The 26,257-nt window shown below is 39.3% G+C and overlaps 1 protein-coding gene across 5 annotated transcripts; it reads left to right on the forward strand.

Annotated features, from left to right (window-relative positions):
* The first annotated feature begins 498 nt into the window (after positions 1–498).
* On the forward strand, positions 499–25,539 carry ARFGAP1 (ADP ribosylation factor GTPase activating protein 1). 5 transcript variants are annotated; one of them, XM_027813474.2, is made up of 14 exons: positions 499–886; positions 4,396–4,459; positions 5,378–5,487; positions 7,029–7,200; positions 8,417–8,517; positions 9,265–9,351; positions 10,047–10,143; positions 12,869–12,925; positions 13,889–13,921; positions 15,287–15,316; positions 17,199–17,255; positions 19,257–19,316; positions 20,507–20,583; positions 21,050–25,539. In XM_027813474.2, the coding sequence occupies exons 2-14, from the start codon at positions 4,400–4,402 to the stop codon at positions 21,405–21,407; spliced, it is 1,299 nt and encodes a 432-aa protein (XP_027669275.1). In that variant the 5' UTR covers positions 499–886; positions 4,396–4,399; the 3' UTR covers positions 21,408–25,539. The 5 variants fall into 5 exon arrangements, with proteins under 5 accessions (XP_027669275.1, XP_014140302.1, XP_027669279.1 ...); XM_014284827.3 differs by lacking the exon at positions 15,287–15,316 and having other exon boundaries at positions 500–886; XM_027813478.2 differs by lacking the exon at positions 15,287–15,316 and having other exon boundaries at positions 501–886; positions 9,262–9,351.
* The last annotated feature ends 718 nt before the right edge of the window (positions 25,540–26,257 follow it).

Below are 26,257 nucleotides of genomic sequence, written 5' to 3' on the forward strand. Positions count from 1 at the left end.
AGCGGGGGAACTGCCCTCCCCACGCGGCTCCGGAGGCTCACCCCGGCCCCTCACCCTGCCCTCCGGGCCTGGGCCCGACGCCTGGGCAGCCCCGAGCCCACGGGAGCCGCCGGGAAGCGCCGCCGCGGCTCGGTACAGCCCGACTCCCTCAGGGGCGGCCTCCCCTCAGAGCCGAGCCACCGAGCGGGTGCCCGTTCGGAACTAACGCCGGCGCCGCGTACGCCCAAGTTCGCTCTAAAGCTGAATCACGGTTTTGCTTGGCTGAAACAAATCAATGCATCCTCCGTTAGAAAATAAAAAAGTTGGATAATTCAATGCCCCGCGCGCCGGCTCCCCGCGCAGACCGCCGGCCGGGCCGGGCCGCAGCGGGTTAAGGCGCGCACCCACAGTGCCTCGCGGCCCTGCAACGTCGGGCCGCGGCGGGGGCGGCGGCTGCGCCGTGAGGCGCCGGGCGGGACCGGGGCTGGCGGTGCCGCGTCAGGAGCCGCCGGTGCGTTACCGGCCCTTCGGGCTGCGGCCCGCTCCGCCGGGGCGGCCCCGCTGCCGTTACCCCCCGGGTCGCTCCCCAGCGTGACGGGGCAGCACGGCCGAGCTGGCGGCGCTTGGGCCCCCTGGGCTGTCACACGGGCCGGGCCCCGGGGGCAGGCGGGAGGTGCCGGCGCCTGGCTGGCGGCGCGGGGGGGAGGCCTCGACTTCCCCTCACGACGGCCTTCCCCTCCCCTTTATTTATCTATCTCTTCATATTATTTTTGTCTAGAAAGGAGAGGCCAGGGTGCTCGCCGGGAGCCCGGCCATGTTCTGAGGGAGGCTTGGGGATTCAGCTGGGACCCCGGTGCCGCAGGTGTGCGTGAAGAAGTCGCTCTCCGGGTCTCCTGTGAGGCTCTAGGTAAGGTGGCTGCGCCTCTCGGCGCACACGGCGGCACGGCTTTAAAAGTGGGCAGCGGCCCCAGTGCGGTGTTGGAAAGCGAGCCTCGCCTGCCGGGTGCGGGGCTGGCGGCCGGGGGTGCGGAGCGTTCCCTCAGCTGGGGAGGCCTCGGTGGCCGTGCGGCCCTGGGGAGACCCGCAGGGAGCCCTCGGACCGCCAGGGCGTGTGGGCCACGTCACCGCTTCATCATTGTATACAGAACTGCAAAGCTCTTTACACCTGTGTGAATTTGCTGCTGCATCAGAGGAACAAAGTCCAGTTATTGCTCATTTCCACCTGAAAGTGGTGCCGCTTCTGCCTTTTTTGCTTGCTTTTAGCAAGCGAAAGTTTCCTAACGTGGAAGCTCATATGCTGCATATCAAGTTTTTGTTCTGGAAATAGCATGCTTGGGAAGTAGGAGTGTGAGATTGGTCTTTGTGAAGCTCTTGAAACCCTGGGTTCAAAATATTCATATTCTTCAATTAAAATTTATTCCTAAACTAAACATTTTCTTTATTGCTTCAGTCCATTTACATCAGATCAAAACAATGCGTATTTATTTATGGTGTCTGCACAGTTGATACTTCGGTATTTACTCATGAAGATTAAACAGCGTGGTGGCTACGTGCCCTGTCAGCTACTGGGGCTCAGCTTTTTTTGCATGGTGAACAATGATAATTTGATCGCTGAAAACTTTGTGGGCAAATATAGTTGAAAATAGACTAGACATCTCTAAGCTTTCCAAGACATAACATCTTTAGAGTGTGACTTTTTTTGTTGCCCCCGCTTCCCATGTTTCCAGTTGCTTTGGTGGATAAGCTGGCGGCCTTAGTTGCTTCTTCCTTGTCCTGGGCGATGCGGTGTGGATGAAGCTCTGTCTTTCCACTAGACATGATAGTGGTATGATTAGGGAACTTGCTGCTTCTGGAATGTGCGTATGTTCAGGTTGCATTTGGCCAAAGTCTTTTATTTTAAAGTTTTTATCGAAAAAAGCGGTTATGGCAGACCTAAGGGCAATTGCTTCCTCTGTTGACTTGAGTTGCAGATCTGAAACTCGTGCTGTATGTAAATGCTTGTAGGGTGTATGTTGTAGGATGGATGTCTCTTTCTGCTCTGTGGAAAATTCCTGACTCATGCAGAATTGGAGTGGGAAGAGGCTTTCCTGTTCAGCTCCAGCAATTTTTGCCATTGAGGCTGGAAGGCCTTCACATATATTCTGCTTCTGTTCGTTATTCTGAATGAAAACCTGGGGAAAAAAAGAGGGAAAAAGTGGTAAAGGAAGGCTAGTGGCAAGGGGAATGAGCAGTAAGCCAAAGAGAGGGACATTGTTAACCGGTACAAGAAGTTGCTGAGGAAATCCAGCCCTGAGGAGAGGGAGCTGGCATGCAAAGAAAATGTAACAAAAATGGCAGAGAGGAAGGCCCAAAGTCTGCGCAATTGTCTGCCTGGCTATTACTGCTAATTTATTAATTTCTGTACTGTGGAAGAATTTTTCCTTATGTTGCTAGTGAAAAATAGTGGAATTGAAGATGTGGACTTTATGTAAATGTGTTTATGATCTCCGTTTAAGATACGAGCGAATGTGTTTTAGGTATAGTGTTAACTCCCTCCTCCTGCAGGAGGAAGTTATGTAAAATGTTGCTATTGGAATACTATGGGAGAAAGTGTGTTTCATTATACAAAGGGTCACTTGCCACACTTTTGCTTTGCTTTTCTGAAAGTTACACAATTTCTATTTATAGATAAAGATAATTCTCTTCAGTTTTAATTTGATGCAGGATGACTGGAAGATTTTACTCACCATTAATTACAGTAACCTTTTCAGTCTAACCCACTTTTTTTTCACAACTTACCTGTTTTTTGTAATACATATTAATTAAGAATGAAAGGTAGCATATTCTAAATGTCAGTGAAAACCTTGTCCCTTAAATTACACAGAACTAAGTATTTGTCAACGAGATATTTATGAAGCAAGTAGTGCTTTAAAGGCAGTGAGTTCTGCCACAATTAACTTCTACTTTTAACAGTGATAATATGTAGGTACAATGTTGAACTTCTTTCGGAATCATGTTGTCTTAGCTGGTGGTGCAAATAATTGTATTTCTTGTACCGCTGTGGTTGCGGTTCCCAGGAAGGCTGTTCTGCTTTAGAGATGTCTAAGAAATTGACGTTGCCGCATTCATACAAATTTAATGTTTCCTTGCCTGTGGCATTTTTTCCTTTTAAAATAGCCTTCCTTTTCTAATTAAAGATATGTTCTCCCTCCATCTCCTACTGGCTTGCAGCAATTGTACATAACGCTCAATCTTTACTTTCTAAAATTATTGCAAGATTGTTAATCCTATTGATAATTGAAGGGCTTATAACTGTTTAGTCAAATAGCATAGTGAACAAGTGTCAAAGACTTGCGTAAAAGAATTTCTGCCTTTCAGACAAGTATTTGATGAAAACATGGACCTGTTTTTTTTGCTTTGTATCTTCACAGACCAATAAGCATGACATGTAATAGTTGGTGCTGTTTCTAATGAGTTTGGTGACTTCTCTGTCTTCTATTACATCTTAGAATTTCGTTTTCTGGAGTAGAAATGAAAAGATGGACTGGACATAAAAAGGAAGAAGATACATTGTGTAAAGTTAATTTAAATATCATAGTACCAACTTAGTTGGAAGTATCAATTCATTTTTTACCTACATTGCAGTCTTATGCTGCATCCTACGCTATATTTCTTTTAATCGTGAGCATTGTGTACTTTCAGTTTTTCCAGGATGTGTACTGTGTGTGAATCACATTTTTTCTCTTAATGTAACTTTTATCTGTAGCTTGACACTGTTCCCTGCTGCTGCGTTTCATGCTTTGTAAAAATTAAAGAGTAAAGATGATGTGGTCTGCCAATGAGATGTGACCGTCGGGATTAGAATGCTATTTTATGTAAAAGGTCCCAATAATTGCCTTATTTTCTTTGAATTCGATTTACAAGCAAATTTCAATCTTTCTGGAAAATCATAATTTTTCTGCATCTTCTAGTAAAAAGCTCCTTTAGCAATGTGTTCAGCACTTTGAAGTGTAGGGGGTTCGATTTTTTGCTTAGGTCTCTAGTTGTGTGCATGTCATTCCATGTAATCATGCATGATTATAAAGTGCTTTCAGAAATGGTAGTGGGAGCCACATCAAGTAAGAGACTGTTTTCATACCACATACGCCATGGAAGGGTTTCCATGTTTTTCACCCCCTGCCCCCTTTTCAGCTATGGCTGAATTGCACCTTTCCTGTGGATGATTTAAGATGACTAAACGCCTCAAAACTTACAAAGTAAATGGAAAAGTAAGGTGATGGGTTTGGTGATGTTTTGTTTGTTTGTTTTTCTCCTGCAGTTGGTTGTGATTGAGTGGTTTAGATTGCAAGCTCTTTCTCATAGAGATATACTTGTAAGGTACTGAACGTCTTGCCGATATCAAATCCTTGAATATGACTTTTTTTTCTTCTTTTGTAGAATCATGGCAAGTCCAAGAACAAGGAAAGTTCTCAAGGAAGTCAGAGCACAAGATGAGAACAATGTGAGAAAATTATAATCTTCTTTAGATTAGTTGCATAGACTTGAATTTTCTTTTTACCTAACCCAGATATATGTTGTGGTCTACTACAGCTGTCGTCTTTATAGCACTAGGATGGCTAATTAATGACAGCGTATAAATTTGGCTATCTCATATTTGTGTTAGTTCCCGTAACTTTTATTCATTTACGTATTATAATACATTGCTGTGTATTTAGCATGAGTCTTTCAGGAGTTGTACTAACACTGTAACCCCTGGAGTCTACTAAACAAGTGAGTCTTGGGCGCAGCTTAACTAAAACTGTCTTTTTGTGGTAACTTGATTATATGCTACCTTAAATGTGGTAGCACATGGACAGGTTCAGCTTTATTTATATCGATGCATTAAACCTTGAATGGTGATTCCAGTCATAAGCACTTAAGTTGTTGCACTGTATGAGCAATAAAGCTATTTAAACAGAGATTTTTCTTTAAGATCTGCTATCATTTACTGCCAAACTGTAGTATGACTGAATAAACATTCCAAACTTTAAGTGCTGCATCTTTATTTTGCCAAGGAAATCTCAGGAATTCAGTTTGGTTACTTTCTCCTCCTACAAGGCAATATGGAAATGAAATCAAGTTTGCTCATTAATTTCAATTTTTCATCTGTATTTTCTCACTGGTTTTTGGTAGCTGGTACACTGATTTTTTATAATCAGAGTCAGGCAAGTTAACGAGTATTTTTTTCCATGCAGCATAAATATTTATTTGAAGGGAGCTTATGCTGTCAGGGGAGGTGTTTCCAAACACTGAAAACTCTCCCTTCTGAAATTATTTTCTGTGTGTAACGTCTTCATGATTTGACTTTTTGAGCTGTACTGTGAAAACTTCATGAACAAGTGATGGCTGAGTGCTAGAGATAATTGTTTTTCTCTCGCAGGTCTGTTTTGAATGTGGTGCGTTTAACCCCCAGTGGGTGAGTGTGACCTACGGAATTTGGATCTGCCTTGAGTGCTCAGGAAAACACCGAGGCTTGGGAGTTCACCTCAGGTCAGCCTTTCAAGCAGACTATGGACTGAGTTGGGTTACCCCAGGGTGATTTATGAGCTGTGAACAGCATGTATTGTTTTGGAAGGGTATAGAATGTCTCAAATCTGACATTTCACTGGCAGTTTTGCTTCATACTCCTCCCCAAAGCAAGCTTTACTCTCTATGCCTTGTCTATAATTAGTCAGGGTGTGTGCTGCATCAGTGTGGTGATGTTGTGCCCAGTTCTAGAAAGCAATGTCTCCAGCTACATCCTGAGGTTGTGTGGTGGTGTTTGGTAATACTGCAGTAGTCCTTGCACTCTATTCTTGTAACCTTGTATAAACTTCATTGATGAAAACTAGAGTAGCACTAGAGCAGCTTGAGAGTCAACCAAAGAAAGTCACAGTATGCTTACAGGATGGTTCTGTAGTGTATGCAACTGTATAAGATACTTTATTCTGTTTGGGATATTAATTTTTTTAAAATATAAGTGATCGGGTTTGCTTTTTTCCAAGAAACGTACTCAACTGAGATGGGAATCTATGGAATAAGAACTGCTATGTGTTTCAGGGACTCACTGTGTATATGTTGTGTGCATGTATATATAACGGGGGCAGAACATGGGGTAGTTACTGCAATGATAAAGGTGGAGAAAGTCCAGGAGGGAAATGGCCAAAGCAAGGACGTCATTCGGAAGTACATGCTTTGCTTTTCAAAGAGTGATTTGAAACTCATTAGTGAATAGAAATTGCGTAGGAAATGAGAGTTTGGAACTATTCTGTATGTTACATAAAAGAAAAAAATTAAATTACTGATGTGAGGATATGATGAAGGGTATTTCTTTAGGGACAAAAAGAAAGAAATCAGTCAAGATACAAGTTTTAAAGAGCCTTCTTGATGATGATGATGTCTCACTTTTTTTTTGCCCCTGTGACCTTGTATTTAACAACAGGGCACTGTTTGGTTTTTTGTGGTTTTTTTTTTGTTTGGGTTTTTTTTTAATATTGTTTAATGAACAGTAGCAAGAATTTATGGCTCAAAGCAGAGCTGAGGTGCTGACTGCAGTCAGAAATGCCCTGGGATGAGGTCAGGTTAAAAAGGTTGGCTATTTCAGGCAGTGAGCTGTCACTACTTGAGGGTTGTTGTGAGCAGAAGCATGGAGTGGGACAGGAGATGTCCTAACAGGTCACTTAAGTGTAACTGTGAGAACACAGGAAAAGAAAATTGCACAGTGAAGAAGTGTGAGAAAAGTTTCTTTAATATAGTGGGTTAGATTAATTTCTGGACTTGAAGAAAGCTGTTTTTTCTGTCACTTGACTTCTGTTGACTGTCTTCTCTAAGTGCCAATAAACGGCATGATTTTAGCTTATTTCAATGAGGATCTGACCACTTTCTTGTAATGATGTATCTGTACTTAGAGAGTGTTCTCTAACACGTTTATACTCCCAATGCTTGAGATAGATTGTAATAAGGCGGGAATAGGGTTTTTGTCCTTGCTGATATAGCAGGAAATTATAGCAAGTTGTGATTTTAATTTTGTTAAACCCTCCGCTGTGTTTCAGTTTTGTACGTTCTGTAACCATGGACAAATGGAAGGATATTGAGCTGGAGAAAATGAAGGCTGGAGGTAATAGCAAATTTCGAGAGTTCTTAGAGTCTCAAGATGACTATGATCCCTGCTGGACAATGCAAGAAAAGTACAACAGCAAAGCTGCAGCTCTTTTTAGGGATCAGGTAAGTTACAGTTATGTGGCTGTGTCCTCATCCCCTACCCTCTGAAAGTATCAAAGTACTTTGTAAACAGTTGTTCTTGAAGTGGGGGCTGGCAGGGAAGTGAGTAGTGTAGTAACCCTTTGAACCACTGTAGTGGTTCTTGAAAGGGGTAAGTCTTAGGGTGCTTCTTCCCAATTCTTGTAAGAGTTTTCATTAGAAACTTCCTCTTCTGCATTTGGTTGAGGTGACTCAGATTTTCACTGCTACAGTTTGTCGCAACTATTTAGTCAGTGGAGCTGTCGCAGTCCACAGTAGACAGTTTACTACTTCAGCAGTACAGTTTTAGCTGAAATGACTGTTGATCAATCTGTTGTGGATGCAGTAAACAAAATGGTAGATTAATTTGCCAAACACTAGCAGGCCTATAAACAAGTCAGTAATGGTAATGGCATTATCATTTTGTGGAGGTTTGGAATTTCCAGAAATGAAATAACAAACAACTTGAACTCAGGAGCTTAGAGACTTACAAAGATACTGTATTTTTATGCTGACGCTGCCATGGAAGGGGTAAGAAGGTACATTCTGTGCTCACTGGGATATTCATGCAGCTTTGAAGTTTGTTGTGAGTTGTCTCTTTGCATCTTTAGAAGTTGCTAGGAATAGGAGATGGTTGGCTGAAGTGGACTATCATGATGATAGCGAAGAAGTTATAAGTTGTGTGCTGTAGGCCTTTTAGTGTGTGAAACAGGGAACTGTAGGATTTCTGGGGCAAGGCCTTCGGAAATTTATATTAACTTGCTGAAGTTATGACTTGGTTGGGGGAAGAGTATGGGGTGAAGAGATGAAGTTCAGGTCCTTTGTTTGAAGAAGGCAGAGAGCTTTTAAATTCTGTGCGTGTGTTTTAGCTGCCCTATGCCAGAGTATAAATCCACCTCTTTCTATTGCTCCATTATTCTGTCATTAGTGCTTATATCTCTTAATTAATCTAGTCTTTTCAAACCAGATTTGCCTGTTTGAAGAAGTTTGAAGAACTGCCAGAAATAAAATCAGTGTTCAATTCAACTTTGCTAGCCTAAGATTCAGAAAAAAAATGGCTTTATTGTGGAAACAAATTAATTGATCTATGCAGCTGGCAGCAGATTGGGAGAAATGACTTGTCCTCACTTTACAGGATCTGTGTATAACTTGCATGAAAACTTTGACCTAGGATTCTTGATTATTTTCCTACCTCTTCTAGGTAGCTACCGTAGCTGAAGGCAAGGAGTGGTCCATTGAAACTTCTCCTGCCAGGAACTGGACCCCACCTCAGCCTAAAATGTCCCTCTCTTCAACTCATCGGTATGTATTTTTGTTATCTGATGTTGATCTGTCTGCAGCAGGATCAAAGCCTGATGTTCTAGCGTCTTCTGGTTTTGTTCTGTTGATGGTGTTGTCTGAACAAGCATTTCTTTTGCTGAAATTCAGGAATATGAGGTAGCAGGGTTCTGTAGTAACTCCCGCCGCCTCCTCCACCTGAACCTTAAACCATGGCAGAGACAAGTGAGCAAGAGCGGAGAACAAGCCACGCTGCTTTTATCTCAGCTTGTAATACACCTTGGACTAGTCATTGTGTCAATCACACGTAGTGTGTCACAGCCTTACCTTAACTACAGTGCTCTTCCAGTTAGTGATTGAATGCCAGGGAAGAAACAAACTTTTTCTGTGTGGTGGTAATTACTCACAGGGGTGTCGAAGCTGGACTGCAGCAGTTCTGTTTTTTTGCTTTTGCATGCAGTGTTTATTAGTCTTTCCACTAAAGAATCAAGTTAACTGAAAAAGCGTAAATCAAGAGAACAAGCACTTCATTCCTAGTTGTCATCTGGCAAGTTCAGGAGCTAGCTATAGCCTGCATAGCATTGTTGGGGTCTGCTGTTGCTTTATTCATTCAATACTCCAGTGGCTTTTAGTGGTTGCATTAGAGTTCCCTGCTTGATAGATAAAAGAAATAATCAATTTTGCACCTGTATTATGATGATATACGTCAGGCTGCACTGCTGAGCTAGTGGGTTTTGCTTTACGCAGTTCAATTCTTAAATCTTTCAGTAGTTCTGCTGGACAATCTCAGACTGCAACTGCCTCTTCAGACAAGGCTTTTGAAGACTGGTTAAATGATGATGTCAGCTCCTACCAAGGGTAATGCAGTATTTATTTTTGAGTGCCTGGCCCCCTAGCATAACAAAGGCTTGGATGTTATACTACAGCTACACAACTGTGATCCTGATTAACTAGTTAAGTTACATCTTGTTTATTATTAAAAATATATTTTATTTTTATATACATATATAAAAATACATGATAAGGGATAAGATGAAGAAGGTACCTTTTAAGCATTTGCATAGCAAAAATGTTTGAATAGCATTGAAGAAAGAGCTTGTAGCTCAAAATGTTGCTGTGGTGGGCTCCAAACGATGGAATTTTTAGTGCATATAGTATTTTATAGTGATATGAGTTAAACAGGGGTTTTTATAAAGCTAACACTGTTTTCTTCTTTCTTTTTCCCATTTTCATGTATTGCTTTATTAGGATTTACTCAGACTTCTGATATCAGTGATCTGTTAAACATGGAGAATCATTAAGACCGTATCAGCTTTAATAGGGGACATTTTAATTTGCAAGGATTCCCCAGTGGATCCTTGTTGGTGTTATGTCTTTATTAAGTGAGTGGTTTTGTATTTCGGGTGCTGGCTGCTTTAGGACTTTTTTTTTTTTTCTGGGTGTATTTTAAAGTCCGTTAAACAATTGTCATTTTTTTATGTTTGTCAGGTTTTTTAATGGTTTTAATGAACACATGCAAATACAGATGCTGTTTATTCATTTTCTTGTGGTAGTGGCCAAGAGAACCGCTACGTGGGGTTTGGAAACACAGTAAACCCTCCAAAAAAAGAGGATGACTTCCTGAATAATGCTATGTCTTCACTGTACTCGGTAAGAAATCATGTCAAACTTTCTGTGACCTGAATTACCGTTTTCTTCTTTTCTATCCCCTGTTGTGGGAGAATGTAAGTGGAGAAGAGAAACTAAAGACTGCAGGTAGATAGACACATGCAGGGTATTGGTTGTATTCTCAAAGAGTGAAGAAGATACTGGTGGACTTCCAAAGGCAAAATGAAGGGAGAAACTTGAGAAAAACTGAGGAATTATGTCTGGTATCAGCTCATAGAAATAAGGAAATGAGAATATAGGAATGGATTAAGAACTAATACTGAACAGGGCTTGGAGAAAAACAAAAGAGAAATAATTACCTGTTGGGAACAGCAGTTAGGCTGCTAATGCTCTAAATGGATTAGCCATATTAGCGTGTTCAGTGGAAAACAACTGAAGTGTGTGTGTATAAGGGTGCCAGAAGCCCTGAGCAGTGATGAAAACATTTGAAATACTTGTGACAGGTTGTGAAAAGATAGCAGCATATGGTTGAGCAGTTGTCATGATTAAAGTATAGATAGTGAAAGATGCGTTGTTGAAGGAAAATGGGAATAAAGTTGGAGGCTGTGAGGGACAGACACATTGGTGCTTTGATAGGCTGCAAAGTAACAGTGCTGAATAATATTTGGGATTTCAAGTCACGCTGAAGTAGAGTAAGGTTTTCTACCAGGGTTAGCAGCCAGTAGTCTTCTGTAGGTCCTCATTGGTCTAAATATCCATACCAGGTTCCATTGTTTGGTTGTTTTTTTTTGTTTGGTGTTTGTGGTTTTGTTTTGGTTTGGTTTTTTTTTTTTTAAACATAATAATTTCAGTAGAACAGAACAGAAAAAGGTAATGCCTGAATCTTTGAAGAGCGTTCCAGGTGATCCCACAGGGTGCTTAGTATAGGTCTGCTGAATATTTTCTAGGTATGTCATAGGTTGTAGGCCAGAGCTCGTATTAAAAGCCACATCTGTAATGTATTGCAGATGTGCTAAGACAGCGAAGGAGAGGTGGCACTCTGTTGTCCGGGTTACTGTCAAGCTTTATTTGAATACATGATGTCATTGAAACCTGTGATTAAAATGCCCTCTTGTGACCACAGATACATACTGCAGTGCAATTTAAAGTCGTTTATTATAGTGAAACTGAATATTTGCATGCATATTCATCCTGGTGAGGAAACCAATTTTCCTTCCACAGTGTATGACTGTTTTTCCCCACACATGCTACATTTATGTACATACATTATTTTCTGCTGTTACATATCGGAAGGAGCGTTTTCTGTAGAATTCACACCAACAACGCTATCCAACTTGTTCTGTAAAGAGCAGATGTAATTGCAGTTTAAGTTTGTCTGGAGCCTCTTGAGACTATTCTTGACAGAAAAACTACAAGACACATCACTTTTGCCTTTTTTGCAGTTGGTGATGTAGTCATCTTCCAGTGTTTCAGCATAGGACAAGAAGGGCAATTAATGAAGAGATTTGAAAAGGATAGGCAGAAAATTGTTTGCTTTTTTAAAAAGACGTTTCCTCAACCTAAATATGTGGTGTAGTCAAATGAAATAGAAGGGGTAATGAGAAAAAGATTCTACAATTTACAACCTTTGTATGGAAATCTACCCAAAAGGTAACATATTACCTATATATACCAAAGTATCCACGCGTTAAACAGAACTTCTACACTTGAATGGAAATCAAATTGATAAAAGGCAGTGGTAGACATGGATATTAACCTTGCATTCATAATGCTACATTTAAAAGATTCTGTACCACAGTTTAAAATTAGGTGGCGATGATCTGCAAAGAAAAAACCTTGTATCTGTTTCTTCATTCATTATTATATACAAGGAAAACCACAGATATATTAAAGGTTGTTTCTGGTTTTTATCCATTAAAGTAGGGTGGGTTTTTTTCCCCACTTCTTTTACTGGGCAGATTCTGGATAAATGAGTTAAAAGAACTAAAATCTAAACAGTAGTGAAGTGGGTTTTAATGATTTTGTTTAAAAAAAAATAATTATTACAACCACTCTCCTGCTCTACTTTTTAGCTAGTTTTTTTAATCAGTATCTGGCAAATCAGTAGTTAGAAGAAAACTTTTCGGATGCATTACAGAAAACTTTTTAAGAAATAGCTAATGGTTTTCAGATGCTCCAAGAATCAGTGAGGAAATAATTAAGATTTCTTTTGTTTTTAAGGATAAAATTTGCAGGGAACAAGCAGGTTGAAGCTTTATTATGAAGTGGAAAACTGCTGAATAGGCATTTTGTGTATTGCTGCCTCATATTTTTGAGCACGAATTCTTCTTTTCAGCTTTTCCAGGCATACATTTTAGCTGCTCATTGATGTGGTTCTTTTGGTTTTGTTTTTTTTCCCCATCCTGTTGAAGCACCACTATCTGCTTACTAAGGTTTTAATGTCGTCTTTTTTTTTTTTTTTTTTTTTTTTCTTGAGGGGGAGAGGGGAGGGATTTTTTTTTTTCATATATCCATTTTTAGTAGAATAACATCTAAAGCACTCAGGTTTGTTAAAATTGCAGGTGTTTGGACACAAATAATGGAAGTTCATCACTACATTAGTTAAATGAGAAACTGATTTTTGCTTTTATTAGCACGTAGTTCTTGTGACTACAGGACAAGCTATATGGGAGGACATTTTGACTTAATTTAACATGTAATACTGAACACGTGGTTGTTCATTAGTGTTATTCACACATAGCTTGTGACATTCTCGCTTTCTTTAAAGGGATGGAGCAGTTTTACGACTGGAGCAAGCAAAATTGCCTCAGCTGCTAAAGAGGGTGTAAGTAAACAAAATGTATTTCAGTGTAATTCTTGTAAACTCAAAGGTTCTGTTAGTGTTCTAATAGTGATGTATCTTTAAAAAATATTACCAAGACAAACTAAATTCTGCTCTTTGTGTATCCTTGCCTATAAAATGGATGCATACTGAATGCAGATCTCTGCCTTGACTATTTCTTATGTTTCTGGATGGACACTTTGTAAATTTGTCCACTGGACGTAAGCATCAAGAAACAGCTCAAAAAGAATTTTTATTATAAAGCAGAAATTTTGGTCTGTGCCAAATAAGATAACATTGCATTCTTCAGCAGGAATTTAATACCAAGTTACAAACTGCTGATGGTTTTATAATTTTTCTTTCCTTCTGACTTCTCTCTAACTACAGCATTTTGGTCAGTTTAAATAGAAAGCTTGGTGGGCAGAGGTTGTGCCCAGAGGGACACTGTGGGAAAAACAGGCATGGTCTTCATGCTCTGCATGTTCTGCAGATTTGCACACATATATGACAATCATTCAACTAACTGTAGACTAAACCCAGAGGAAATAAAAATTTATTATGTTTTACGTAGATGATGGTGGAAACATTTTTTGTGGAAATAATGCATTACAACTTTTTTCAGCTTTGCTTAGTATTCTTCCAAACATTTATGAGTGTAACAGTTCTCTTTTACTTTGGGTGACATTATGAGAGACAAAAATACTGATAATCATCCACATTAGCCCACCAAGGTCTAGTCTATATTGACCCTTTCTTCCCCTGGCTGTAAGTTGAGAAAGACTGATGCTTCCCCAGAGCAATCTGGAATGCCAAAGGTGGTGAATATGGATATTCTGTGTTCACTGTCAAGTTCTGGCAAAGGTCCTTTCTTCTTGGAGAGGATCACACATTCGGAAACGCTGCATGAATTTAAAAATCAAAAGTTTTATTCGTAATAAGCTTGAATGCATTTGCTTCTTTTCACAGGCTAGCAGGTTTGGATCCCAAGCAAGTCAAAAGGTGATTATAGATTTAGCTCTGTCTTATTGACTGTAATTGGCTCGAAATGTCATGTATTTGCCTGCACCAACTGATTTAGACTTGATCAACAACAGACCAGTGTGTTTTTCCTTCATAGTGCACATAGTAATTTTTAGGTTCTAGCTTTTATTTCCATGGGAATTGCAGTCAACTGCAGTGATCAAATTAAGCAAGAAATAAAACAGTGGTACTCAGCTGTGTGTAACTGTTGGGTGTATTGGAGAGACAGTAGAATGAAATGCTTTAATTCATGCATGCTGGCAAACTTAAAATACCCTTATTTTATTTTTGTGAACCTTAAATATGGTCTATCTTGAAGTAGTTTTCTTGGCAATATAATGTAATGCAAGCAATCTTTCCATTACTAAACACTAATAAGATATTACAAATGTGGACTGCTTGATACTGTTATTAAATTAACCTGTTTGTGTGTATTTAAGTAAGCAGCAATTGCAAAAGCATTTCTTCTTTCAAACTAGGGTTAAACAGAGACAGTCAGACCTGAATTACACAGAGCTCTGACATAAGCAAGATCTGTTTGCATGGAGAAGTTTTAAATTCAAATGTAAAAATGTGAAAAATAATAGGATGCTCAATGTGCCGAAGTTCTGAGTGAGAGGGGGCTTATGTATATTAATACATGGTATAGGGAGTGTTACTTCGAACTACAACTCTTTTTGTATGTGTAACATTAACCTCGCATGTGTAGGATGGTATTGCTCAAAACAAATGCAGAACTGCAGGTGTTGCTGTTCAGACGGATGTATGCAGTAGGATTTTAATATTCCAAATAGCAAGCCAAACTTCTGCATGTTTTGCAACACAAATGTCTTGTTAAAGCACCCAAACTTGCTACTTAGAAGCTTGAAGGTATCTGCTGCTTGGCTTATGAAAGAAAAACTTAAATGTTACACAAGTCTTCCTCTTTCACTCCTTCCAGCAGTTTGCCTTTTAGAAAACTGTTCTCTTTTTTTTTTTTTTTTTTTGGTATTATTATCAAATGTAAATATAATACTAAATGTAAAAGCTCATCACATCTACTGACGAGGACCACAGCAACATGGGGCTCTAGAGTCTAAGCTGTGTTACTGAAGCTTAAATTTTGTTCCTGAAACATCTCATCCTTGGCTCTGTAGAACAGATTTAACATCTTTTTGAGTAATATGTTGTTCGAAAATATATTTGGTGTCCAGTGACCAAACATATTCACTGTTTGTCTTGTCAGTAGATGTTAAAACTAGAAAAGGTTCATGCTACTTAACTTGCCTGAAAAAATGCTGCCAATTTTTTGCTAAAAGCTGCTTCTACCTTCCTTGCTCTTTCTCTTTTGCTGTCTGGGTAAAGTTTTGGGGCTACAAGCAGCAGCCAGAGCCGGTAACACCCTCACATATATTCTTGTGCATGGACTCCTTGTCACTATTCGTGCTGAATATGTGCATTTGCTCTTGAGCTGTCTTTTCTTTATTTTGCCTTAAGTCAAATCTGTTTAGAATAATGTTGTGTGTTTCATATGGTAGTATTTCTTCAAATCTGCTTAAAATAGGTTAAATTGGATAGAGGTATCCAAGCTCAGTGATCTCAGAAAATACTCTGTACTTTTGTCCATGCTCTTTGTAATCACAAATTGCAGGATTTCTGTTTGCATGTCTGATTCGGGAATGCAGCATACCAAGAACTACCCTGGGGTGGTGTTGGAAGGCAGACTGTAACAAATGCCCCATCGTGTAGGGTTTGTAATGGTACTTAGGATGTTATCCCAAATTTGACAACAGTAAAGAGGAAGAAGTGATTCAGATGGAAACGCAATTGTACCCAAATCTTTCTTTCCCATATTTACAAAATTATGTGGTTGAGTGAATGGGGTAACACAAGAATTCTTCCGAATTCTAGCAGTGATTCCACTTAGCATAGTTCAACTGTAAGTTGTAGTGTATTACAGTCTTTATTATATAACATAAACAGTTTTCCAGGTTTAATAGACTCTGAAGGATTTTTTCAAACATGTAAAATCTACTTTCTTGTTTTTCTTAAACACTTTCTAGCCTCACTTCTAATGATAACAAGCCTTATGTGATTTGATTCACATTTCTTACTAGGTGGAAATGGGGTTACCTTTTTGCCTTTGTCTTCTCAAATAACTTGCACTGGTAAGGAGTGGAAGTATTGGAGATAATGGTGGTTGGGTAGAGGGGAGATGCGAGCAGAGCTGTGGCGAAGGGGAAGGCTTGTTACGCACTTGGGAGTCTGTGGAGGAAGGATGTTCAGGGTGCCCCATCCCCAGGAAACACATGAATGAAGGAAGACTCACAGCCTAACCAATGTTAGCAGTAAGATATAAACTCTTAGGAAATTAAATGTCATTAGTCTCTGCTAATGTTTAGGAATAATGCTTGTCTGGCAAGTGTATTGGCCCTTTTGGATTAATTGGGCTAATTCAGAAGGTAGTCAGTATAATGTGGCAATTCTGAAGAAAAGTTCAAGTCAATCAAGGGTTATTATGGTGGTAGGGAAAGGAATGATTTCAAATGAAACCTTTGCAAACCCTGCTGTCCTTGTGAATACTGTCTTATGAAAGTAATTTTGTGATTTGTACTGTAGGCTTGCATTTTTGTAAGATGCCTCTGAAGTACAATATCCTTACGCATTTTGTTCTGGATTGGAATAGATTTCTGAAGTTCTTTATTTTCTCTCCCTGCAAACTTGGAGCTTTGAAAAAGATCACAAAAATCTCTCGCAGCTTTGGCTCTTGTGTATTGCTTAGAAACAATTGGGCTGTTACTAATAGATGACAGTACCAGCATTACAAGACAGAAGAATTGGTGAAAAATTGGCCAAAAAGATCTAATTCTACATGCAATTCCATTTCTAAGGAAAAATAAGGGTGAATGAAGTCTGTTCTTCCAAATATTCAGCTGCAGGCATTAGCCAGGTCCCATCTTCTAGGCTGTTGCTGGTTGAACCATTGCTTCTGCTTCCAGTGCAAGGTCAGACTTTGCTTGGGCTCTGGGCATCTTCAATGACCTATTGCCATTTGTATCTGTTTTTAATTTATTTAATGTTTTCTGCAGCACTGTGCTGTGTGTGCTTTTCAGCTCATTCTGCTAAGCTTAAGGCTTCACGTGTTTTTGGAGATACTGCTGAGAAATGAGCCTGCAGAAGATGTTGGCTGTGTTTTTTGGGTTTTGTTTTTTCTTGTTTTTATTTTTTATCCAAAGGAAAATATGACTGACTTTGTTTTTGTTTTGCTTTTAAATAGGCATCAGAGTTAGGTCAGACATTAAATGAAAATGTTCTCAAACCTGCACAAGAAAAGGTAACTTTGGAACTAGTTAAATTACTTGCAGAGCATGGTTATGCTGACTTAGGGAGGGATTGTTTCTTCCTGCCAAAATTGCTCAGTTTGTCAGTGCATCCTTCTGGTTTTTCATACATGAACACAATAGCTAAAGGGAAACATCAAATAATTCAAAGCTAGTATGTTAGGAAAGAAATAAAATATGAGGGTAATTTCCCTCCACCAATCTTTCTCATGTCCACAAGGGTCTTTTTACATTCTTCCCTGTTGGATACTATTTTGTAGATTTCATGCTTTCAATAATGGAAGATGGGACAAGATGAAAACGCACTCTAAACGAATCTGAAAATCAGTTACTAAAAAGAAATATATTAGCAGTAGCATCTTTGAGTGTTAATTTCATAGTGTTTTACCCATCTGGCTGCCAGCATTGTTTTGATTTAGCTAAGCATCTTTGAGCCACTGTAGTTCATCTGCTGCCTCATCAGGGGCAGTAGAATTCAGGATAAAGCAGATGTTTTAAGATGAATGGGGACAGTTTGTCAATAAAAGTAACACATTCCTGCAACCTTTATTTGGTATTTGTTCAGGATACTCTGATAGTCAGTTGAAACCAAGTTCTGCATGCATTCAGACGAAAAGTGTGCCAGTAACATTCTGATTAACTGTTCTAGGTAATGTGTTGTTTCTAGGAAAATAGTTTGAAGCAGATTTTCACCTTCCCTTTAGAATTGTTAGTGACCAAAAATGTGTGGCTAAGGGCACTTCCAGCAGCAGTTGGAAGAAAGCGCACGTGCTGACCTTGGTCAATACACATAATCGCTGGTGGGCATGTGAAAAAAGAAGGCAGTCCTCTGAAGTGACTGGTGATCACGGATACTACAAATTTTAGTCAAAGATTCTCCCTAGTGTGCACCCTGTTGCTTTCCTGTTTCATATGTTTTAAGGAAAATGTGGTTTTACAGCTTCCCCATTTGGCATGTGTTTGTTCTCTGCTTCTCGAATTTTGGATCAGCTCCAAAATTTTGATGAAGTCTTTTCTGAGAATGTGGTGCTTTACTTCCCTGTATACCTTTCCCCAAAATATATTGGTATTGATAAAGCAGACTACTTTTATTTTCATAAGAGAACCAATGCCACCACAAAATGGATTAATTTTCAATTTGAAAAGAATGTTTTTAATCACATTACAAAATAATATCTCTTGCGTTACCTTTATTAATTCAATGTTCTTTCCATAGCAGTTCAAATCACAAGCAAAGACTCTAATTGGTTTCCTAGTCCCTAGAATTATCCACAGCTCATTTCAGAGTGCTTACATGCCTTATTTTCAGGGTTATTTTTAGGGTGTATTTCCTTGAGCTGATTTTTACTTTTTTAGGGCAATTTAATGAGGAGTGTTGCATTCTATATTAAAAAAAAGAAGTCTATTTACCTTATGATGTTGCACTGTTAGTTTTAAATAAGTTACTTTCTGAAGTAAGTATTCAGTGATCACTGCTTGCCACATACATGGTTATATGAAGTCATTGGCTTTGGAACAGTATTTTCATTATTTTTACTGAGTATTAATTGATGAAAGGCACCAGTTGTATTCTGGTTGTCCAACGTTTAAAGCCCCTTTAATATTGAAATAAGTATATATAAAGGACAGATAATAGTTCTGATCAGTTTTAATCTCCAAACTAAATCTTTTTATATTGTAAAATATATTCATAAAATGTCGTATTTTCAGATTTTTTTTTTGTACTGGTGTTTTTATGCTCAGCATTAGTGTAATGATTTCTTCCTCAAAACTGTATATGTATCAGTAGAAAGTTTCCACAAACTTCAAAGGATTGAGGTTCGCTGCATTATAGATCAGTGGACTTTATATGTCATTTTCTTAACTTGGTTAGTTTTGACTTAAGTATATTTTTATTCACTTTCAGTTTAGTTTGTTGTTTGTTTTTTTTTTTTCCTACACTTTTTGTTTTTCAGTAATTCTTTGACTAATTGCCAATACTTTGATTCACGTAGGTGAAAGAGGGGAAAATATTTGAGGAGGTCACCGTGGGGGTATCACAGTTGGCCAGCAAGGTATGAAGTGGCCTGCCTGTCTTAAAGGAGGCCAAACAGTAAGCCAGTCTCCATATTCTTATGAAAAGTTTGTAGTGAAACAAAACCACAATGTGGCTTTTAGTCTCTGCTTGCATTGAATACAGAAATTTTGGAAGTGTAATTTTCAGCGTGCAGTGCTTCTGTTGGGTTATCAAAAAGCTAATCGAGTGTGATGTCGTCCTCGTAATAGTTTCATCGAGGGCATGATGCAGTTAGGCAGCCCGTGTCCCAAACACAAAAAGAAAATGTCTGCTAGAGAATATGGAGACAGCTTGTGTACAGTTGTATGGTTAAACTTACTGATGTTCTGTACCTTTTTTCTTTGTCTTTTGCTGTCATTGCTTGGTAATGGGGTAAGTGCTGTCTGCAACTGCTCAGTACAGAATTCTTGCACAATCTAATACCAATTTTGATAACTTCTACGGTGTTACCTTGGAGGGTCTGTCATTCTAGCTCTGTGAGAGTCAGCACTGGAAGCTCTATCACGTACTAGTTCAGTTTCTTAAATGTTGGGATTATTTGAATAAAATAAGTAATGTTACCTGTTCTGTTTAGACCCTGGCAACTTGGAAGTCTGAATTCTGAGATCATCTTCCTTATCTGTGACTTAGAATGGTAACTTCTGTGGGTGATACTTCAGAATTTGTGTTTCTAATCCAATGCCAGTCATTATAACAACCTCCAAAGGATTCTCCTCGCAATCATGTTTATTCTAGAACTCAACTTTTGGCCTGTTTTACATGGGCAGTGAAATAATACTCCTGAAATGGGGTGAGAGTAGTTTTGCAGAACAGTGTAAATATTAAATACTAGTTATATGAATCATAACATCAAAGAATCAGTGCTGTCATTAGGCTTAATTTTATGTAAGGAGTAATTCCAGCGTTTTTGTTACGGAAGTCTAGGAGAGAATTCAAAAGCTGTTATTGATAACGGTAAGTGAAAGAACTAAACTTGACCTACTTTCACATCTTCCAGCAGCATGATGGTGTCAAATGTTTGTTCTTTCCATCAACCATGTCAAAAATACGAATAAGTTGTGAGTGAAATTTTCTGGTTAAATGTGTTCTCTTTATCTGAGCAAGTAGAGGAATGTGTTGTGGCTCTTGCTGTTGGACTTGGAAAAGGTGTTGGTTCAGCCCAAATGAATGGGGTGTCTTCTTCTCTAGGTTCAGGGAGTTGGAAGTAAGGGATGGCGAGATGTCACCACTTTTTTTTCTGGGAAACCAGATGATAATTCTGAAAGGTATTTTTTTGTTATTGGTTTCTGTGTCTCTTTAAATGCATAATTTTATCTCCTGTGTGTTCTATGCAGTATAGTAGTAGCAGGTAATTTTTAAATATAGAGAAATTATTCTGTCTTTGCTAGTAGTCCTCCTGTATGTAATACAGGAGGAATTCAGTTTAAGTATTTATGATAGTTGTTAAACTGAGAGTAAGATAGTGTGTGGCACCTTGGTTTTAAAATTATTCCAGGTGCATACCCCCTTGCCCTGGGCCTATTAGTACTTAAGGTTCTTAAGAAAAATCTATGAATTGGAATATAAGTTTGTGCTATTTGGAGCAATATATTTATTTCTCCTGCCTTTATCTGCAGTTTTTGTTTAAACAAAGGCAGTAGTGTTATAGTTTCTTTTGTTGGTGATCATTTGTTTTTGTTTCTTGTAACTAATTTATTTCTAACTTTTTTTCTTTTTCCCCCCACCCTATAGAAGACCAGCTGAAGGAGACAGCTACCAGAACAGTGGAGGGGAGGGCTACCAGAACAATGCTGTAGATCAAAGCTTCTGGGAGACCTTTGGCAACTCAGATCCACCAAAAGCTCATAAATCTCCAAGCAGTGAGAGCTGGACCTATGTGGACAATTCCACAGAGAAGAAGAGCTCTGATAGCTGGGACGTGTGGGGCTCGGGAACAGTCTCCAACAACAAGAACAGTAACAGCGACAGCTGGGAAAATTGGGAGACCAACTGGGAAAACACAGGAGGGGAGAGCAAGACCAGAAAACCTCCTAAGGCAACAAAAAAGGCATCTTCAGCTGATGATGGGTGGGATAACCAGAACTGGTAGAACTCTTGTTAACTCTGTTTTGCACAGCTAGGGAGGGGAGGCTATGCTGGCTGATAGAGGGGAGAAAGTTTTACACGCAACTGGAGTATCGTGATTGACCTTACTGATCTGTTACTTTTGTGCTTCCCATTCGTTCTTCTATCCCAGTTTAGGAAAAAAAAGAAAAAGGCATCAGAATCTTTTATTACATAAAGGTGGCTCTCCCTTTTTTAAAGATAGTGATAACTGCATTCTCCTTGCACTATTGAAACTGACTACAGTGACTTTCTTAACATGAGTGTTCAAAGGAAAAAAAAATCAGTGCAAGCACACTTTCATGGCTCAACCTTGCATGTGTAGGTTAATAGGTATTCATCCAGTCCTCATACAATTTGAGATGACTAGAGGTGTTTAATGCAAACAAAGGACAGGGTGTGTCTTGAAAGGACAGCTATTAAATGAGCAAACTGCAGTTGAATAGATCCAGTTCAAATGCCTTATGGATTGCGCTGACCATATTATGTCTGGCAATTCAAGATGGTTTTTAAGATACTGTTTTATTAGAGTTTTGTTTTTAAACGTTAAGATTATATTTTTTTTTTGTCTTTTACAACTTATATTCTCCCCTTAGATTTATAAGGAATCTAGAGCTAGGTAATTATTTGTGTAAACTTACAGTTTTGACCTGAGCTGTGATGGGATATCTAGAATGGCTCTACTTGCCCTTCCTGCTTAATGGGTTAAGAGTTAGCACAGTGCAGCTCTCATACACAAAAGACAAAGTTGTGGCAATCTCCTTCCTTACCTATGCCCTTCTCCCAGTCTGAGTATTTTATATAGTCTGTTTTTATTCTGTCTTTTTTCCTTTTACCCATCTATTTTATCTGTTCTGATAAAAATGAAATCTTTCTGTTGCTTATGGCCTTTTGGATATGTTTGGCAACTTGGCAGTGAAACAAATTTATAAAAAAGATTCCAGTAAGAAAAAGTGGGTGGAAAATATGAGAACGTTTTGGAGAGGCTGGCAGCAAGCCCCTTTCAAGATAAGTAGATGTCTGGATTTAATAGTAAAATTTAAATTAAGCAGATGTTTTCCAAATGAATCTTTAATATGTCAGGCTGTATTTCTGTTTCTGTCATGTATTCCTCCCCATTTTCTTTCTGGATCTTGTTAAAGAAACACTATTTCGGAAACTTTAGAAACTCCTTGTCAGCATTAAGGAATGGAATAGAAGATTCATTTATGTCTCAGTTTTGACCCAACAAATTGCTTTGCATGACACAAACTGTAACTTCTACAGAAGAACTGTGACTTTAAAAACAAAGGTGTCCTTTGTATCCCATTGTATTTTTGAGGTTGGGTTGCAAATGTACACTTGGCCTGAAAACAATCAGCTCGCTTGAAAACTTCGAATCATGATGTTGTCATGTAGTCTGCTTTGCTACCAGCATGGAGTTCTTTACTGTAAATCTTCATACATACCTAAAAAGCCTTTTCTTTTTAAAATTAGTTCAAGCAAACAACCGACCTAAGTTACCTTAAATAATGCCTCTTCACGGAGGTTTTTGAGCTCGTAGTAATATAAAGAGGTTAAAAAGGAAGGAAAATCATGAATCACGTCAAAAGTAGCAGATATTAAAGGCGGCTTAAGTCAGCATAGAAGTAGCTCTGTTTATAGCCCGATTCTGTATTTCTATTAGTAGGATCTTTCAGATGGTGAACAAAATATTTTTCTAGTCTTCTCTCACCCTGTCCTGCAAGAGTTGGGATTTCTTTTTTCACCTTGCTTCTCCTGACAGTGTGGTCTCTGAAGCTCATGCAGCAGGACCCATTGCTGCTCGCAACCCAAGCACTACTTAGGCTGAGCCATCCAGGGCGCCCGAGGCATTCTTGCGGGCACGCTGACCCTTTGGAAGTGCAGAAGGCACGAGACATCTTGGTTTACAATGCTGCTTGCGGTACTGTTGGCGGACGTTTACAGCCTGACTGTAAAACGAGGATTTTTGTTCTGCTTTTTCTCCAGTTCCAAGTATACCTTTGTCACAGCTCAATTGCATGTCAAGCGTAACTTTGTATTTTTATGCATACACCTCTGTTGCCTACTTGTCACTTGTCTGCTGCCCGTACGAAACTGTAATGCATGTACCGTGAGGGCGGTGCCATGTGGTGTGTGTGAAGTGGCACTGCCCCGTCCGTGACTAACGGGTAGTCTTTGTGAAGTGTTGCAGTAGCGGTGACGGCAAAACGCGCCCGATGGGTTGCACTGTCTTGACTGCTGGTGTCTGTCCAGAGTGATGTGAAGCTGATTGAGCTTCCTGTGTACAAATTTATTACAGTTTCTCCTTCATAAACCTCCTGAAATAGCTCATAGCAGGATAAACTTTATTTCAGTCCATTCAATCAACAGTATTGTGATGTGTACACGTACGTTTTCCTCAGCTGTGTGGTTTGCCTAGGAGAAAACTGGTTTATTTATATATCACTTGCAGCTACGATTGGCATGAGCCATTTGTTTTTTCTTCTGGTTTTATTTTTGTATCTCTTCAAACTTTGTTATAAATTAAACTCAACAGCCAGAGCCCTACTCAGGCAGAAGCTTTGCATAGTGATTTTTCTTCTGGTTGAGGAGATGGTGGCAGAACAGTTGCCGTCTCTGTTTTTGCAGTGCAGTAGAGATACAACAAAATGCTACAACTCCCAGAAAGGTGTTACTGGAAGATAGTAAAACCTAATATAATGGCAGAAAGCGTAACTGCAGCCACAAAACTAGTATACCAACCGGTCCTGGTTTGACAGGGAAATTACTTTTCTTATAATGACTTGTCTGAATCTATAAATATTTTGCCATGTCTTCCAGAGGAGAGGATGAAATGAAGACATTTTCTTTTGCAAAGCCTCTGTTTTATTGGATTTTACTTTTTTGGGGGGTAGGTGGCTGGGAAGTTTCTGCCATTGGGAGAAATGCATCCAGTGAAGTTGTGTGTGTGGAACGAGTGTTTATGATTTAGACGCTCTTTTTAATCCCCCCTTCTCTTCCCAAATCTTCTTCTTTGTTTCCGTTGGCCTGATCCCGAGCACTGTGACTGGGGGCATTGCGTGCGGTCTGCTGGAGCTGGGGCCACCTATCTAAGTGAGGGTACGGCCAGGAATCCGAGTGAACGCGAGGTTTGGCAAGGTGTCAGTGGCACCATGTGCTTCGTCTGTTTGCTGGATGACCAGGGCTCCGCTTTCCTTTCACTCCCACACCGCATTAACATTTTTATGTTGTACAAGCCAAGTGCCAGGAGAGAGCACAGTAGATGAAATGACTGCTGCAACAATTGGACGTTACAATGTTTAGTTTAAATTTCCTGGTGTTTCGAACTCTTTTATTTCTTTGTATGGCTTCAGGTTTGGAAAATAGAGAGCAGCTGGATTCCTACAGGTAGTCTGGTATAAGAAAAACTTGAAGACATTCAAGCTATGTGCCACTTGCAAAAGAGTGAAAGTCTTGGGGAATGTTCCCAAACCAGGAAACTAATCCTAGGAGTTAGGAATTGTTTTAAAATGTTTCATTTGTGATTTGAAACCTGTTAATAATTATTACATTTCAAGAACTGCTTGTCCAGCTCTCCCTTATGGTTGATACCTCAAGGATAATGCTGCTGCTTTTATTTTCCAGGCCAGACTGTAACATTCCATAGGTTCATGATGTATTTATCAGTGTAATGATCTGTGCAATAATTTAAGAAGTGTAGGTAAAACCTCTGTTGTTTAAACCAGGATACATTTAAAGATACAGTGGTCCTCTCGGAGAATGGCAGTCTACCAAGGTATTTCACTTCTCACCTTACTTTGGCAATATTAATGATCCTGTGAAGAAAGGCTTGGGTAATCAGTGATTTAAACAGAAATGAAGAGACATTTTTATGTCCGTTATTAGAGTTTGATTGTTAGGCTTAGTGACCTCTAGTAGAGCCCTCTCTCATTTTCATGCCAGCAGAAACGCTCAGTATGGAGTACTGTATCTTTAATTTTCCTGACGTGTTTTTTGTGAAGTTCACAGGAATGGCAATTTCAGTGAACACTAGTCCTTGTTCTGTAGAGTGGTACCGGACTTGAACTGCAGTGTCATCTTTTAAAGAGCATTACAATAAAGCAAAGAGATATGGAGCAGAATGGTGTTTAGCCCTTTTTCAGGAGACTTAACTTCAAACCCACGTGCATTAGCACAGCTTATGTGACCTTTTGAACGGTTAGTTCTTACTGTGGTTAGCGTCACAGAGTGAACGCAAACCAGGGTGCTTCATAATTAAGAAAGTAGGGGAGTGTTGTTTCAGTATGAGCATAAAATTATCATGTTGGAGGAGAGTAACTGGCACTAATGATAACACATATATTCATGCTGTTAGTTATTAATGTGCTGGTGTCACACGTATTCTTCACTGCCAGTAGTGGAGAAAAGAAGCTGCCAGTGTTGATGACAGAGCCAAAACCAGGTGTATCATCTCTATATTTCATTGGAGTTTCATCATCTACCTTTAAATGCTAATTTAAGATCCGTTTGAATTAGGAACAGTCTTAAGACAATATTGGTTGCCTCTTACTTAAAGAGAATTATAAAATAGAAATCAAAGTGGTTGCAAATAGATGGATGTATTCTGAGATTTTTATTAGCTTATCTACAGAGGCACTTATCACAGGAGAAAAAAACTTTCAAAGCAGTTTTCCAAGAAGTGAGATTCCTCAGACGAGTCCTTCAGCTGGTGGTGAATCTTCACATTTGGATTCCAGTTTCCTTCGTTAGCCAGAGTGCCACGTGAGTACTCCAGATGATTAATGACTGCACTGAGCTTTATGTAAATTTAAATTATCTTGTATTATGTCCTTG

The sequence above is a fragment of the Falco cherrug genome, chromosome 10 (assembly GCF_023634085.1).
Source record: "Falco cherrug isolate bFalChe1 chromosome 10, bFalChe1.pri, whole genome shotgun sequence".
In the NCBI taxonomy this organism is placed as follows: Eukaryota; Metazoa; Chordata; class Aves; order Falconiformes; family Falconidae; genus Falco; species Falco cherrug.